This window comes from Moschus berezovskii, chromosome 27 (assembly GCF_049115385.1).
Source record: "Moschus berezovskii isolate FMDL1 chromosome 27, NW_MosBer_1.0, whole genome shotgun sequence".
NCBI classification, from domain to species: Eukaryota; Metazoa; Chordata; class Mammalia; order Artiodactyla; family Moschidae; genus Moschus; species Moschus berezovskii.
The window spans coordinates 21,558,263-21,576,178 of NC_142486.1; the positions used below are offsets into that span (position 1 = coordinate 21,558,263).

Below are 17,916 nucleotides of genomic sequence, written 5' to 3' on the forward strand. Positions count from 1 at the left end.
ATGAATCGACATGTCTAATCCTCATAAAACCACTATGATGTTGGTACTATTATTAGCACCTCTATTTCACAGATGGGGAAGCTGGCATAGTGAGCATCAACTAACTTGCCCAAGATCCCAGAGTAAGGGAGCAGTGAGTTAGAGTCAGAACTCAGACAGTCCCTGCTCTTAATCATCACACCCATCTGTCCAGTATTTACTACACTTTGAAACAAGATTTGCTTTGTAGGGTTGATAAGACATGGAAGGCCCAGCAATCACATGAGATCGTCCCTTCTAGTTAGCCTGCCTCCAGCTTCCCTGAACCAACAACTCGAGCCTTCCCAACGAAGACTCCTTGCTATGGAAGTTTTATATATATATATATATATATATAAAACATTAAAAGAAATTTTTTTAATCGAAGGATAATTGCTTTACAGAATTTTGTGGTTTTTCTGTCCTATACCAATAAGAATCAGCCATAGGTACACCCGTGTCCCCTCCCTCCCGCATCTCCCTCCCAATCCCACCCTTCAGCCTGTCACAGAGCCCCTGTTTGAGTTCCCCGAGTCATACAGCAAATTCCCATTGGCTACCTATTTTACATATGGTATTGTAAATTTCTATGTTACCCTCTCCATACATCTCCCCTTCTCCCTCCTCCCCTCCCCCCATGTCCAGAGGTCTGTTCTGTCTGTCTGTTTCTCCATTGCTGCCCTGAAGATAAATTCGCTATGGTGGGTTTGTGTCAGGAGGCTCTCTGTGTGTTCTCTTTTGGGTGATCTCCAGTGACTTCCACACTCATGTCATGCTAGTGGGATGAGCCATCGTGAACTGGGGGCTCTAGGATGGAAGGAACCTGATTCTCTGGTATTTTGGAACTACTGTGCACCCTGTACTGTTAGTGAGGGGGAAAAACAAGCTTCAAACACACACACACACACACACGTGTGCGCGCGCCTGGAGGAGCCTTTTTCGTTTCAGATTTGAATAGCCAGACTTCATCTATTTAAACCACACTAATTTGGAGCTTGTGCAAGTTTGCCCTCAGGCAGCCTGGGTGAAAGGATATATTTGCACTGGATTAAAAATCAGAGTTTGCTGAACAGACCCATGTATATACCTGACTTCACTTGTTTAAACTAGGATTTTTAAGGTACTTTAGCACCTTTTATTTGCATATGATGATTGATACATTAATTACAATAGATTCTGACCTACTCATTAATACTTAGAGGCTACTTAGTCTGGAAGGTCTGAGAATGCTTGTAATGCAAAGGAATAAAGCTGCATTTGTGCATACAAAATTCAGAAATTTCATCAATTCTAATTCCTGATCAGGATAAACAAGCACATTTCACAGTTTCTTGGGTGTTTCCTCTGGGTCCCAGTGTAATTATGTCTCCTTCTGGCTACAGCCTTGGCCAGGATCACAGGACACCAAATACTTTTGCAGGGGGATGTACAAGGGCAATTCATTAATGTCCATACACAACTCATTCTTCTTCTGGTCTCCAGAGGTTCAGTGCCCAGTCTCTGGATGGTGGTAGCTCCCACTGGCCTCTGTCCCCCTTTTCCATGCCCATGGGGGATGCTTGGAACCACGGATTATTGGTCCCATATTCTCAGTCATTTGATTTTCTCATCATTTCCTAAGATGCTTGCGGTAGAAAAACGTACTAAGACACAGAGCTAATATCTCAGGTTTTTGTAAGTCTTGTAAGTCAGATTCTTATTTTCAGGAGCCTTCCATGATGCCTGACAGAGCAGACAAAGGGCAAAGGGGCCCCTGGAGGTTCAGCAATCCTTCCCAGCTACCTGTGGGTTCTGTGGAGCTATCTGGCAGGTGTCCCAGAAGTCCAGTTCCACAGGACATTCCTGTCCATGTCACCAGACTTCCAACATCCATCCATCCACTTATACGTTCATCCCTCAAACATTTGCTCTGTGCCTACTGCATATCAGCAAGATGCAGTCTTGACTCTCAGGGAGTTCAGGGTCTATGGTCAAGACAGGCATCTATACAAGTAATGATACTCTAATGTGATAAAAGCTAGAACTGAGATGTATACAAACTACCACGGGCAGAAGAGCAAGCAGATAACTCAGCTTGGTTGGGGTAGGCTGCACAAATATCAAGCCAGAGACACTTGAGTGAAGTCTTATGGGAGCAGGGGTTTCCATTAGCTGGAGATGCCTGGGGGCAAGCAAGGCATGGATACAGAAAATGTCAAGAGAAGGCACACAGATTGGAGCAGAGGGTGAGGAGGGAGAAGAAGGTAATCCCAAAGCTGCCATTGGCATTGTCCCAAGCACCATGCTGGAGGATTCAGACTTTATTCTGAGGCCACGGTACATACACAAAGCAGGCCTGTGAACTCAGATGCCTTACAGGAGTCACTGTAAGGCATTACCATGCCTTACATGATGATGAGGGGGTCTAGTTGGGGACTGAAAATTCGAGGAGTGCAGGTGCCATCCGAGGTGGCAGTCATGAAGCACAGGCTTGGTTGGGGTCTCCATGTTGCACTGAGTGAAGTAAATTGGACAGAGAAAGACAAATATCATATGATATTGCTTATATGAATAATCTAAAAAATGAACTTATTTACACAACAGAAATAGAGTCACAGATGTAGAAAACAATCTTATGGTTACTGGGGGAAACGATAGGTGGAGGGATAAATTGTGAGACTGGGATTGACATAGATACACTATTATATGTAAAATAAAGGACCTACTGTATAGTACAGGGAACTCTATTCAAATACTCCGTAATGACCTATATGGGGGGAAAAAAATCTAAAAAAGAGTGGGCATGTATATATATATATATATACATATATATATATACATACCCAGATATATGTGATTCATTTTGTTGTAGAGCAGGAATGAACACAACACTGTAAATCAACTATACTCCAATAAAAAAATTTTTTAAAGAAGCTGGAAATCCATATTTTGTATGAACACTCCCAAGTTTGTAATGTGGGAAATTATTTCAAAATGTCAAGCTGGCCAAGCAAAAACATGTCTGATGTCCTGTCAGCCTCTAGTTTGGCTTCACTTCAGATGTAAAGCTTACACGGAAAGCTGACTCCATCAGACTATGTTTCAGGAAGAGGATGCCCCTACAAGTCTCCCCGAGCCTTTGTCACCAAGAACCTCTTCTCCTTCCCCGACTCCTTTGCTTCTCCTCTCCCTGCCCTCCCACACCATCCCCAGCACAGCCCTACCTTGCTGGGAGGAGCTGGAGGAAATGAGCCACGCCCCAGGCCTGACTCACAAAGAAAGCCCAGCCATAAGGACACGAGAGAGCCATATTTATTTCACATGGACAAGCATGATTCTATTGCATGCTGAACATGAAAGCTCGCGTGAGGAAAGTACCCGTAACAGCAGAATTATGTGCTTTTGTCCACAGGGAGCAGGGAGAATCACAGGGTGGTTTTCAAAGACAGTTCCCCTTCAAGCAGAGTTGAAACCACAGGCTTTGAAATCACTGGTTTATTTCATCAACAAAGGGTCTGTCTCCTAAGAGTGGCCAGGGGGAACACTCCCAGCTCCACAATCTCTGCATGAGCTGCTAAGGTCAGGAGGACGAGGCTGGTCCCCATCCATCACCCAGGGCGGCTCCAGAGAGTTAAGCTCAGAGAGGAGGTACATGCCACTTGGAATTAACAAGCCCACTCCAGGGTGGACAGTGATGGGACAGACTGCTGTGTTCATAGCAACAGAACCATCACCACTTATAATATGTATCTATAATCAGAAGATCTGTGCTTCCTAAAACAATTTCCCAAGGCCTCTTATGGGCTGAAGGGAAACTATTAGGAACTGACCGGACGTGCCAGAAATAGATCAACTTTGAACAGACTGGGGAGAACTAGTGGCAGGGACCCCCCCTGGTCTTTTGGCCTTTAGCTGGGCTTCCCCATTCCAAGAGGATGGAACCCAAGAGGGGAATAGGGACTGGAGCCTGGATTTGCTAAGGGAAGAGGGTCAGAGGCTCTCAGGGCAAACCTCATGGAAGAGACTAGCGGAAGAGCCCTTGAATCTCCGTGGCTCATTCCCATCTGAAGTCCTGCCCAACAGTTTCATAAAATTTAATATTATATGGTCTATAAAATTCCCGGAGTTGGTCTATCACTTCAGGGTCGATCTGTACATGAGTTCTGCCTTTTGATTTGCCCAGGCATCGAGGCAGGAGGCTCGATTCTGTTTTTTTCAAGCAAGGGAATCCTTTGGTCTTGTTGAAGTAGAAGTGCTTGTCCGTGATGAGCCTCTTAATGCCCAGGAAGTCCTGGACACGCCCCATCTCGCCGGCTGGGTCGGTGATGAGCCGCTCGCCGCTGACGAAGTGGATCTGAGCCAACGGGAAGTAACGCAGCCAGCTCTCCAGGTGCAGCGCGTACATGCCGATGCGGATGGCGTTCCAGGACACGTCCACCAGGCCCAGCGTGCGGTTGCGGAACGAGAGGCCCTCGAACGTAGGGATGTCCGGCTTCTTGGAGAGCGTCTGGGTGTAATCCGAGATGGCACGGGTCACGGGGTTCCGTACGACCACGATCAGCTTGGTGTCTCGGGACATGTTGAAGATCCGGCGAGGGGCCTCTTGAGTGACAAAATAGCTGGGGGTCTTTTCCAGTGTGATCTGACTCTCGAGGGTCCGAGGCATGAGGCTCCTGTGGGGCAGAAATGCACCATGATCAGCCAGGGCTGTGTTGGGGGGCCCCGGGAGATCACTTCCCTCCACCCAGCTTCCCAGGGAAGCCCCCCTTCTCCTCTGTGACATTTGAGCCTCCCTGTTCTCATCTGATGAAGCACCTCTTTTAACTCTTGTTGACCCTTTTTTCAAAGTCTTTAACAGTTTAAGACAAGAACCAATCTAAATGTCCATCAGTATGGGTTAGATACATGATGGAATAGCCAATTAATACACTTGGGTATATCTGTGTGTACTGTTATGGAATGATTTCCAAGATTTAGTGCTTAAATGAAAAAAGGCAAGACACAGCTTGTTTATCTGGGGAAAGATACCAAGAAACCAATAAAAGTAATTGCTTCTGGGGAGGGGCCTTGAGTGGGAGCAGAGCAGGGAGGTCAGGGATAAATGAGAATTACTTTTTATTGTGTAATCTTTTACGCTGCTTGAAATTTTTATTGTGTTTATTACATATTCAAAAAATACAAAGGAAGCCACCAAATATTGTTCTGGCAAACGATACCTCTCCAAATATATTAAGGAAGTCTTTTGGGGAGAGGAAAGGCATGTTTTGTAGGAATAGCATGTGTTTTTGAAATGAGTTCTGATGTCTTTTCCTGCTGAAATACATCTGAAATATATCCCTGAGAAGGAAACGGTAACCCACTCCAGTATCCTTGCCTGGAGAATCCCATGGATGGAGAAGCCTGGTAGGCTACAGTCCACGGGGTCGCATAGAGTCGGACACGACTGAGCGACAGAACGGAACAGAACGGAAAAAGACTGAAGTAGCACAGAATATCAGTTTGGGTGGGTGGGGGGAGGGGCTCAGTGAGAAGCCCAGAATGCAAACTCTTGCTGCTGCTGCTGCTAAGTCACTTCAGTCGTGTCCGACTCTGTGTGACCCCATAGTCGGCAGCCCACCAGGCTCCCCTGTCCCTGGGATTCTCCAGGCAAGAACACTGGAGTGGGTTGCCATTTCCTTCTCCAATGCATGAAAGTGAAAAGTGAAAGTGAAGTCGCTCAGTCGTGTCTGACTCTCCACAACCCCATGGACTGCAGCCTACCAGGCTCCTCCGCCCATGGGATTCTCCAGACAAGAGTACTGGAGTGGGTTGCCAGTGCCTTCTCCGATGTAACCTCTTGCTCTCCTCTAATTTCCTGGTTCTGCTGAAGGTTTAAGGGAGGATGGTAGGACAAGCTGATGTCTCCTTCTCAGGTGTATCTCTTCCAGGTCCTCGTGAAGGGGAACACCTCTGGTTTCCAGTTGCTACTTCTTTCTGAAGGTTGTGTTTTACCCTTCATTAGTTTTTCTTATATAGTGAAGGATAGAGGAGCCTGGCATGCTGCAGTTCATGGGGCTGCAAAGAGTCAGACACATGACATAGTGACTGAACAATGACAGCAAAGTTTTTCTTAATCCTGGCTGCACATTAGGTCACCCAAGACATTTTTTTAGAATAAAAAGGAAGATGGTTCTTTTGAGGCACTAGCCTGCCACCTCTCAATCAGTTGGCCCCCAAATACAATCTCTTTCTTGCCTCAGCCCCTCGTCTCTCAGATTCCTTGGCCTGTCATGCAGCGAGCAGAGCAAGCTTGGCCTCACTATCAATTTGGCTTAGGCAGCCAGAAGACTTGCTGCTCATGGCTAGCTGATCCTGATCAAGGAATACTGGGGCAAGACCCTAGCAGCTGCTGGGACCGTTTGTCCTGAGGTTCTTTCCTTCAGGACTCCCTGCAGTGGTCTGACTGCCCCCAGTGCTTGGCAGTTGAGAAAAGGAACAGGCAAACTTCTACTAGTTGACAGACTCGGATTTTGTTTGTAGAGATTCATTAACAACAAACCCAGCCCTGCTGAGATAGGTGTTCTATAATCTCTTCAGAAACCTGATAGCTTCCAACTCAGTTCAAAACTGAGTAAGCAGCCAGGCAGAGAACAAGATGGCAGAGGAGTAGGTGGACATGGAGTACATCTCTCTCCACAGATACATCCGGAATACACCTTCAGACACAGAAGTGCATGCAGAACACCAGCTGAGAGCAGACAGGGGTATCTGACCAGCAGAAAATAATAATATAGACCCATGCAAAACTTGAGATCAAGCCCTGAGCCTTTGGAGTGGGAGCACTGACTCCAAGACCCTAGACTAAGAGAAAACTAACCCTTCAGTTCAGTTCAGTTTAGTCGCTCAGTCGTGTCTGACTCTTTGCGACCCCATGAATCACAGCACACCAGGCCTCCCTGTCCATCACCAACTCCTGGAGTTCACTCAAACTCATGTCTATCGAGTCGGTGACGCCATCCAGCCATCTCATTCTCTGTTGTCCCCTTCTCCTCCCGCCCCCAATCCCTCCCAGCATCAGAGTCTTTTCCAGTGAGTCAACTCTTCACATGAGGTGGCCAAAGTATTGCAGTTTCAGCTTTAGCATCAGTCCTTCCAATGAACACCCAGGACTGATCTCCTTTAGCATGGACTGGTTGGATCTCCTTGCAGTCCAAGGGACTCTCAAGAGTCTTCTCCAACACCACAGTTCAAAAGCATCAATTCTTCGGCGATCAGCTTTCTTCATAGTCCAACTCTCACACCCATACATGACCACTGGAAAAACCACAGCCTTGACTAGACAGACCTTTGTTGGCAAAGTAGTTTGGGGGTATCAAATAATGAGAACTCACACAAAGGAAACCACTGGAATACAAGACCCGGCATCTCCCAACCACCAGTAGCACCCTGTGCAGGATGCTGCATCTAAACAACAAACAAAACAAAAATACAAACCAAATCATCAGCAGACAGGATTACCACCTCACTCAGCCTGGCCCATCAGAGGAAAAACAAACAAACAAAAATTCAGCACAAATCTCACCCTATAGGAAGCTTACACAAACCACTGGACCAACCTTAGGAGGGCAGAAACCAAAAGGAATAAAGAATTCAACCTTGAAACCTGGGGAAAAGAGAACTCAAACACAATAACTTACAAAAAATAATGAAAAGCAGAGAAATGCTACACAAATGAAGGAACAAACTAGTTCAAATAAATGAAGATGAAATAGGCAAACTACCTGAAAAAGAATTCAGAATAACGATAGAAAAGATGATCAAAAACCTTACAACAAAATGGAGAAAATGCAAGAATCAATTAACAAAGACCTAGAAGAATTAAAAAATAAACATGCAGAGACAAACAACACAATTACTGAAATTAAAAATACTCTAGAAGGAATCAATAGCACGATATCTGAGGCAGAAGAACTAATCAGTGAGCTGGAAGATAAAGTGGTGGAAATAACTTCTGAAGAGCAGAATAAAGTAAAAGGAATGAAAAGAACTGAAGACAGTCTCAGAGACCTCTGGGACAATTTCAAACGCACCAACATTTGAATTATATGGGTCCCAGAAGAAGAAGAGAAAAAGAAAGGGTATGAGAAAAATTTTGAAGAGATTATAGTTGAAAATTTACCCAACATGGAAAAGGAAATAGTCAATCAAGTCCAACAGGCACAAAGAATCCCATACAGGATAAACCCCAGGAAAAACACGCCAAGACACATACTAATCAAACAAACAAAGACTAAACACAAAGAAAGAATATTAAAAGCAGCAAGGGAGAAGCAACAAGTAACACACAAGGGAAACCCCATATGCTTAACAGCTGATCTTTCAGCAGAAACTCTGCAGGCCAGAAGGGAATGGCAGGATATATTTAAAGTACTGAAAAAGAAAAATCTACAACCAAGATTACTGTACTCGGCAAGGATCTCATAGAAATACAAGAAACTATTCTTAAGTAATCTTTTAAAACTTTGAACAGAGTTACAGATTTTGCCATTTGTTATAAATTGATATATGTAATTTAACCAGAACCATGAGAAAGTTGATATTGTGGACTTTCTTGAGTTTTACACATTCATAAGTGAATGGTCTGTATCTCGTGCCTTTGTTGGTTTTCTGTGAGCTGTAGTTTCTGGGAAATGAGCAGCTCTCATTCCTGTAACTCTTGTAACCCAGTCATCCGTGTGCCTCCTTCAAGAGGATCCAGTGCGGCTGTGGTGCTGTTATCCCTCTGATAGGAACTCTTACTCAGTGTAAAGCCCCAAAAACCTGTTACTTATTTTTATTTTATATTGTACTATATTTTATTTACAGTGTTGTGTTTGTTTCAGGTGTATAGCAAAGTGATACAGTCATATATATATCTATATATATATATCTCTGTATATATATATGAAATAACAAAAGCAGTTCCCGTCTTTTGATGGGGAGCTTGTGGTTTATAATATAAATGGCATTAAATATTTTTAAAAAATTGATGGAGAAATAAAAAGCTTTTCAGACAACCAAAAGTTAAGAGAATTCAGTACCATCAAACCACCTTTACAACAAATGTTACGGGGACTTATATAGTCAAGAAATACAAGAGAAGAAAAAAGATCTACAAAATCAACCCCAAACAATTAAGAAAATGGCAATAGGAACATATGTATCAATAATTACTTTAAAGATAAATGGATTAAACGCTCCAACCAAAAGACAGACTGGCTGAATGGATACAAAAACAAGACCCATATATATGCTGTCTACAAGAAACCCACTTCAGACCTCAAGACACATATAGACTGAAAGTGAAGGGATGGAAAATATATTCCATGCAAATGGGAAGCAAAGGCAAGCTGGAGTAGCAATCCTCATATCAGATAAAATAGACCTTAAAATAAAGAAGATTACAAGAGATAAGGAAAGACACTACCTAATGATCAAGGGATCAATCCAAGAGGAAGACATAACAACTGTAAATATCTATGCACCCAACATAGGAGCACCTCAATACATAAGACAAACACTAACAGACATATATGGAGAAACTGACAGTAACACAATAATAGTAGGAGGCTTTAACATCCCACTCACACCAATGGACAGATCATCAAGTCAGAAAATTAATAAGGAAACATAAGTCTTCAGTTCAGTTCAATTCAGTTCAGTCGCTCAGTCATGTCTGACTCTTTGCGACCCCATGAATCACAGCACGCCAGGCCTCCCTGTCCGTCACCAACTCCCGGAGTTCACTCAAACGCATGTCCATCGAGTCGGTGATGCCATCCAGCCATCTCACTCTCTGTCATCCCCTTCTCCTCCTGCCTGCAATCCCTCCCAGCATCAGAGTCTTTTCCAGTGAGTCAACCTGTCGCATGAGGTGGCCAAAGTATTGCAGTTTCAGCCTTAGCATCAGTCCTTCCAATGAACACCCAGGACTGATCTCCTTTAGAATGGACTGGTTGGATCTCTTAAATGATACATTAGATGAGACGGATCTCATTGATATCTTCAGGACATTCCATCCAAATGCAGAAGAATACACCTTCTTCTCAAGTGCACATGGAACATTCTCCAGGATAGACCACATCTTGGGTCACAAATCAAACCTCAGTAAACTTAGGAAAATTGAAATTGTATCAAGCATCTTCTCTGACCACAACGCTATGAGACTAGATATCAATTACAAGAAAAAAACACAAACACATGGAGATTAAACAACACATTTCTAAATAACCAACAGGTTACTGAAGACATCAAAAGGTAAATAAAAAAATTTATAGAAACAAATGACAATGAAAACATGACAACTCAAAACCTATGGGACGCAGCAAAAGCAGTCCTAAGAGGGAGGTTTATAGCAATACAATCCTACCTCAAGAAACAAGAAAAACATTGAATAGACAACCTAACTTTACACCTAAAACAACTGGAAAAAGAAGAACAACCCCCACCCCCACCAAAATTAGTAGAAGGAAAGAAATCAGAAAGATCTGAACAGAAATAAATGAAAAAGAAGTGAGAGAAACAATAGTAAAGATTAATAAAACTAAAAGCTGGTTCTTTGAGAAGATAAAAAAAAATGGACAAACCTTTAGCTAGACTCATTAAAAAAAAAGAGAGAGAAGAATCAAATCAACAAAATTAGAAATGAAAAAGGAGAGGTTACAACAGACAAGGCAGAAATACAAAGGATTATAAGAGACTATTATGAACAACTGTATGGCAATAAAATGGATAACCTGAAAGAAACGGACAGATTCTTAGAAAAGTTCAATCTTCCAAGACTGAACTAGAAAGACATAGAAACTATGAACAACCCAATTACAAGCACTGAAATTGAAGCTGTGATCAAAAATCTCCCAAAAACAAAAGCCCAGGAGCAGATGGCTTCACAGGAGAATTCTATCAGACATTTAGAGAAGAGCTAATGCCTATCCTTCTAAAACTCTTCCAGAAAATTGCAAAGGAAGAAATATTTCCAAACTCATTCTGCAAGGCCACCACCACCCTGATACCAAAACCAGACAAAGACCACACAGAAAAGAAACTACAGGCCAGTGTCACTGGTGGACATGGATGCAAAAACCCTCAACAAAATTCTAGCAAACAGAATTCGGCAACACATCAAACAGCTCATACGCCATGATCAAGTTGGGTTTATTCCAGGGATGCAAGGATTCTTCAATATATGCAAATCAATCAATGTGACACACCATATTAACAAATTGAAAGATAAAAACCATATGATAATAATAGATGTAGAAAAAAACTTTTACAAAATTCAGCACCTATTTATGATTAAAACTCCTCAAAAAATGAGCAAAGAAGGAATCTACCTCAACATAGTAAAGGCCATATAGGATAAGCCTACAGCAAGCATTATTCTCAATGGTGAAAAACTGAAAGCATTCCCCCTAAGATCAGGAACAAGACGAGTGTGTCCACTTTCATCACTATTATTCAACATAGCTCTGGAAGTCTTCCGTTCCGTTCCGTTCAGTCGCTCAGTCGTGTCCGACTCTTTGCGATCCCGTGGACTGTAGCCTACCAGGCTTCTCCGTCCATGGGATTCTCCAGGCAAGAATACTGGAGTGGGTTACCATTTCCTTCTCCAGGGGATCTTCCCGACCCAGGGATCGAACCCGGGTCTCCCCCATTGGAGGCAGACGCTTTAACCTCTGAGCCACCAGGGAAGCAGAAGAAAAAGAAATAAAAGAAGAAGTAAATATCTCACTGTTTGCAGATGACATGATACTGTACATAGAAAACCCTAAAGATAGTATCAGAAAATTACTAGAGCTAATCAGTGGATTTAGCAAAGTTGCAGGATACAAAATCAATACACAGAAATCACTTGCATTTCTATTTACTAACAATGAAAAATCAGAAAGAAAAATTAAGGAATCAATCCCATTCACCACTGCAACAAAAAGAATTAAATATCTAAGAATAAAGGTACCTAAGGAGACAAAAGAACTGTACACAGAAAATTATAAAACACTAATGCAAGAAATCAAAGAAGACATGAACAGATGGAGAGATATTCCATGTTCCTGGGTAGGAAGAATCAATATTGTGAAAATGACTATACTACCAAATGCAATCTACAGATTCAATGAGATCCCTATCATATTACCAATGGCATTTTTCACAGACCTAGAACAAAAAATTTCACAGTTCATATGGAAATACAAAAGACCCCAAACAGCCAAAGCAGTCTTGAGAAAGAAGAATAGAGCTGGAGGAATCAACCTTCCTGACTTCAGATTATACTACAAAGCTACAGTCATCAAGACAGTACGGTATAGGCACAAAAACAGAAATATAGACCAATGGAACAAGATAGAAAGCCCAGAAATAAACCCATGCACCTATGGGTACCTTATTTTTGACAAAGGAGGCAGGAATACACAATGGGGCAGAGACAGCCTCTTCAATAAATGGTGCTGGGAAAACTGGACAGCTACGTGTAAAAGAATGAAATTAGAACAATTCCTAACACCATACGCAAAGATAAACTCAAAATGGATTAAAGACCTAAATGTAAGACCAGAAACTATAAAACTCTTAGAGGAAAACATAGAATACTCGATCACATAAATCAAAGCAAGATCCTCTATGACCCACCTCCTCGAGTAATGGAAATAAAAACCAAAATAAACAAGTGGGACCTGATTAAACTTAAAAGCTTTTGCACAGCAAAGGAAACTATAAGCAAGGTGAGAAGACAACCCTCAGAAAGGGAGAAAATAATAGCAAATGAAACTGACGAAGGATTAATTTCCAAAATATACAAGCAGCTCATACAACTCAATGCCAGAAAAACAAACAACCCAATCAAAAAAGGGAAAAGACCTAAACAGACATTTTTCCAAGGAAAACATACAGATGGCTAACAAACACATGAAAAGATGCTCAACGTTGTTCATTATTAGAGAAATACAAATCAAAACCACAATGAAATATCATTTCACACCCATTTGAACGGCCATCACCAAAAGTCTGCAAACAATAAATGCTGGAGAAGGTGTAGACAAAAGGGAATGCTCATGCACCGTTATTGGGAATGTAAATTGATACAGCCACTATGGAAGACTGTATGGAGATTCCTGTTCACTGCAGCACTATTTACAATAGCTAGAACATGGAAGCAACCTAGATGTCCACTGACAAATGAATGGATACAGAAGGTGTGGTACACACACACAATGGAATATTACTCAGACATAAAGAGGAAGGTATTTGAGTCTGTTCTGATGAAGTGGATGAACCTAGAACCTATTATACAGAGTGAAGTCAGTCAGAAAGAGAAAGAAAAATATCATATTCTAATGCACATATTTGGAATCTAGAAAAATGGCACTGAAGACTTAATTTACAGGGCAGCAATAGAGAAGCAGACATAGAAAACAGACTTATGGACATGGGGAGAGAGGAGGAGAGGGTGAGATGTATGGAAAGAGTAACATGGAAACTTTCATCACCATATGTCAAACAGATAGCCATCGGGAATTTGCTGAATGGCTCAGGAAACTCAAACAGGGGCTCTGTATCAACCTAGAGGGGTGGGACGGGAAGGGGGATAGGAGGGAGGTTCAAAAGGGAGGAGATACATGTACACCTATGGCTGATTCATGTTGGGGTTTCACAGAAAACAACAAAATTCTGTAAAGCAATTTTCCTTCAATTAAAAAAATTAAAAAAAAAAGATGTCTGAGCGCCATTCTAGACTGATTAAAAATATTTGGGGGTGGGTTCTTTTCTGAAGCTCCTCAGATGATTTCAATGTGAAAATAAAGGTGAGAACCACCAATACACAACCACCCTTCCCGCACCCTTTATTTACTTGTTAAAAACTGTTTATTTTATTTATTTATCTATTTTTGGTTATGCTGCATGGCATGTGGGATCTCAGTTCCTTAACCAGGCATCAAACCCATGCCCCCTGCATTAGAAGTGCACAGCCTTAACCACTGGACCACCAGGGAAGTGCCACCCTTCACCTGTTCTTAACACTATGGCTTCCCAGACCCCACAGCAGGCAGCTTCACAGTCCTATGGAATAGAGGCACCTGGTGTCTAGTCTTCTCTGGCCCAGTTGCATAGTCATCTCTTTAGTAACCTGGCCTCACAGGTTTTTGGCCAAATATCTCCATTTTCTCTTCCCTTTTAGCAAACTCTTCCTCATGGCCGTATATTAGGTTTTGTCCTTGGAACTGCCCTAATTCTGAAAAGGTTCACCCTGAAATTCTACGCTAGGGCTATGTCGTGGATTGAATGATGATCTTCCAAAAGATGCGTTCAGCCAGAACCTATGAATGGGACTTTATTTGGAAAAAGAGTCTTTGCAGAAGGAAGTAAATTAAGGATCTCGAGATGAGATCATCTTGGATTAGGGTTCCTTGTAAGGAATATCCTTAGAAGAGAAGGAGAGAAGAGACACACAGAGAAGAGGAAATGTGAGGATGAAGGCAGAGCATACAGTGATATGTCTGCAAGCCAAGAAATGACAAGCATTGTTGGCAGCTGGCAGAAGCCAGGAGAGAAGCATGGAGTAGATTCTTCCTCAGGATGAACCAACCCTGCTGACAATTTGCTTTTAAGGATTCTGGCTTCCAAACCTGAAAGAATAAATCTCCATTGTTTTAAGACACCTCCTTTCAGGGCATTTGTCATGGTGGCCACAGGAAAAAGACACAGACCATAACCTTCTTTCTTTCTGTCTTTACCATAGTCTCAGATTCATTGTACCTGATCTTTAAATTCATCTGATTTCACTGTCTTTTTTATTTTACTTTCTTCTAAACCTTCTCTGGACCCAGGAAGCAATCATTTCCATAGCATCATCTTCACATCACCACCACCATCAGTCTCAGAGGACAAATTATACAGGGGCTCACCTGCCCACCTGTGCTCTCAGCTCCCACCCCCATTCCTCCACCCCGACTCCGCTGCTTTCCATACAAACCTCCCATTTTCCCCTTGAATCTTCAAGTTCTTTTTGCAACTGAGAAGCTGATACAACTAATATTTTGCATCTAAGCCCAAAGTCTGTAATAGACCTTGATGGGTTGAAAAATTTAATAGTATTTATTAACACTGAGGATATCATTCTTAGCAAATAATCACAGGTGCACTTAAATAGAATTCTTTGGATTTTTGTAGAAATTTGCCTGTATTATTTTACGATCTTGGAACACATTGTAATGAGGTGTTGGCCTTAATGACAGAGTAGATGAAATTACGTATCTGTGACAGTACATTTAAACTTAGGGACTTTCCAAGCCTTATGGGGGTATAAGGCCTTCAACACACAAAAAGTTGACCTGATAAGCCATTAAACATATTTCTTTGCAATATCCTTTATTGCGCCAATGAATATCCAAGAGAGGAAAACAGGTTGCAGCATTTCCCAAGCTTATCTGGCTAAGGAGCTATGAACTTTTGCCAGGAGCATCAATTAACACCTCTGTCTGCTACTAGTTTGGAAACTTCTGACCTATTCCAGTGATCTTCAGGGTGTCATGCACTCCCCAAGCTGTGCATTAAAGTGAAGTTCCACCCTTCCTAATTGGCATATCAACTACAAAACCAAATTACAGTTACTAAAGAAGACATAAACACCACACTATAAACAATGTACAGATCATCACACCATGAGTCAAACGTGTACCTCACATTTTCCCTATTCCATCAAAGGACACCTTACATATTTATTTCTCACTAGATCACTGGAATAGAGGCCTGTGTGATGGTAACACAGAAGGAGACCCTATGGATACACACCTCTCTGATCTGTGGTAGGAAGGAGGCATTAGTCTTTTCCTTAGGCTCATTTTTCCTCCTGAGGCCATTGTTCAAATTTTGCTGATTTGTTTCCAGCTGCTAACAAACAACTGAACTCTTCTCTCACCCCCATAACCCTTTTAAGCTTCAGTCTTTTGTTTCTGTGTGGCTCTGCAAAAATTACAGAAAGAGTGGTCTAACAACTCACCAATTGGACTTACCGCCCATCTGTTATTTGAACCTGCTCAGCAACAATTTCCACCACATCTGGTAGTGGCCTCCAGATTTCTTTTAAAGGAACCACTCCTACTTTGGATAAACTCTTAGCAGTCCAAGGAGAGGCTGCGTGACTGACAAAAAATATATGATGAAGACGGAAAGTGGACTCAGTCTTTCAGCCAGACATAGGAGCTTGGAGGAACCTCCCAAGCAGTCTCTCTTACCAAATCCCTCAGCTCTGTTGGTTCTTGTCCTTTCCCAGACCTGGTTTGCCCACCTTCCTCTGCAGTTCTGTAAGTTACTGCACATCCTTCTAAGAATTTTTTTTTACTACTTGAAGTTAATCAGAGTCCATTTCTGTTGCTTGGAACCCAAGAATTCTAATGTGCCTTATACAACCTGTTTTCCTCTCTGTGGAAGCTATGCTAAGCTAAGCTCACCCCTACTTGATTGTAAACTGCATGAGGCAGGGCAGATGCACCTTATTTGCATCTCTCTCTCTGCAAAGGCTACCACAGCCATGGCCCAAGTAAAGTCTCCATCAATATTTCTAGGGCTCACATGAAGCCAACAATCTAATCCAGATATGCACTGGCGCCCTCATCCCCTTTCACATTCTCAACTCTCTCCAAATCACTAAGAACCTTCCCAGGAGTCTATTTCCCCTTCCTCTTATTCTGTGTGATCTTCCTGGATGACCCCATTCCTCCCTAACCTTCAGCACCACCTGGGAGCTGTTACTCCCCACAGGTCTCTAACTGCAGTTCCAAGTTTCCCACACCCTGGACTGGACTGTCCAACTGTCTGTGGACTGGATACCTCATCTCGGTAATGAACTTGCCATTTTCCTCCCTTGCTTACTTCTCTCTTTTGCCTGTTTTTGTAGACGGTATCACCACGAATCCACTCACAAAGCATAGAAACCGCACATCCTTCTTACGTCTAATGTCTGTCTTCCTGGTAAGTTCTCAAGTCTCCCCCTGTCTCCTGGCCCCATTCACACACCTCAGGCTCGTGTCATCTGTTCTTTCTGACAACAGATTTCTCTCTGACCTCCACGCTTCTACTTTCTTCTCCCTTTCAATCCGTTCTGAATTCTGTGTCCACCAAGGGAATCATGCTAAAGCAAATCCACACTCTTGTGTAAATGTGACTATTGGGAACCTACTGTATAGTTCAGGGAACCCTGCTCAGCGCTCTCTGGTGACCGAAAGGAGAAGGAAACCCAAAAAAGAGGGGATATATGTATATGTAACAGCTGATTCACTCTGCTGTATAGCAGAAACTAACACAACATTGTAAAGCAACTATACTCCAATAAAAATTTAAAAAATAAAGTGAGTGAATGCGGTCACAGACAGAGATAAAATATTTAGATGAGTCAATACTGAGAGTTGTAAACATCTTTCTCCATAAGAAGATAGGCAAGCATCTGCCAAGAATGTTGGTCTCCACGTTTTTGGTGTTTGCATCTTGATTCATAAAATATCTACTGAGAATACAAAAAAATAAATAAATCCAATCTTGTCAACCATCAGCCATTCTTCTGAATAAAGCCCATATTCCTTGACTTGGTACTCAGGGCTGCCGTCTACCTTTCCAGAATCAATCTCTTGCCGCCTCCCAGAAATCTGATGCTTATAACTATATTGAACACAAAATTCACTCACCAAACACATGCTGTTCTTTCATGCTTTTTTTTTTTAAGACTCTGGACCATCTTTCTGGTCTCTCACCCTGGCATACGTCTACTCACCTTTCCAAATCCAAAGGAAAAGTCACACCCTCTGTGAACACTTTTTATAAATTCATGACACTTCCTGAATCCAGCTATTAAGACCTCATCCCATTGTGTATTACTTACTAAGTACACATCCATTTCTATCAAGAGATCATCAG

The 17,916-nt window shown here is 42.3% G+C and overlaps 1 protein-coding gene across 1 annotated transcript in view; it reads right to left on the bottom strand.

Annotated features, from left to right (window-relative positions):
* Positions 1 to 3,291: 3,291 nt before the first annotated feature.
* HS3ST2 (heparan sulfate-glucosamine 3-sulfotransferase 2) overlaps positions 3,292 to 17,916 on the bottom strand; it is a 113,411-nt gene continuing 98,786 nt past the window's right edge. Inside the window, exon 2 of the mRNA XM_055409664.2 lies at positions 3,292 to 4,670. Coding sequence (XP_055265639.1) covers positions 4,052 to 4,670 — 619 coding nt within the window. The 3' untranslated portion in view covers positions 3,292 to 4,051. The remainder of the gene's footprint in view (positions 4,671 to 17,916) is intronic.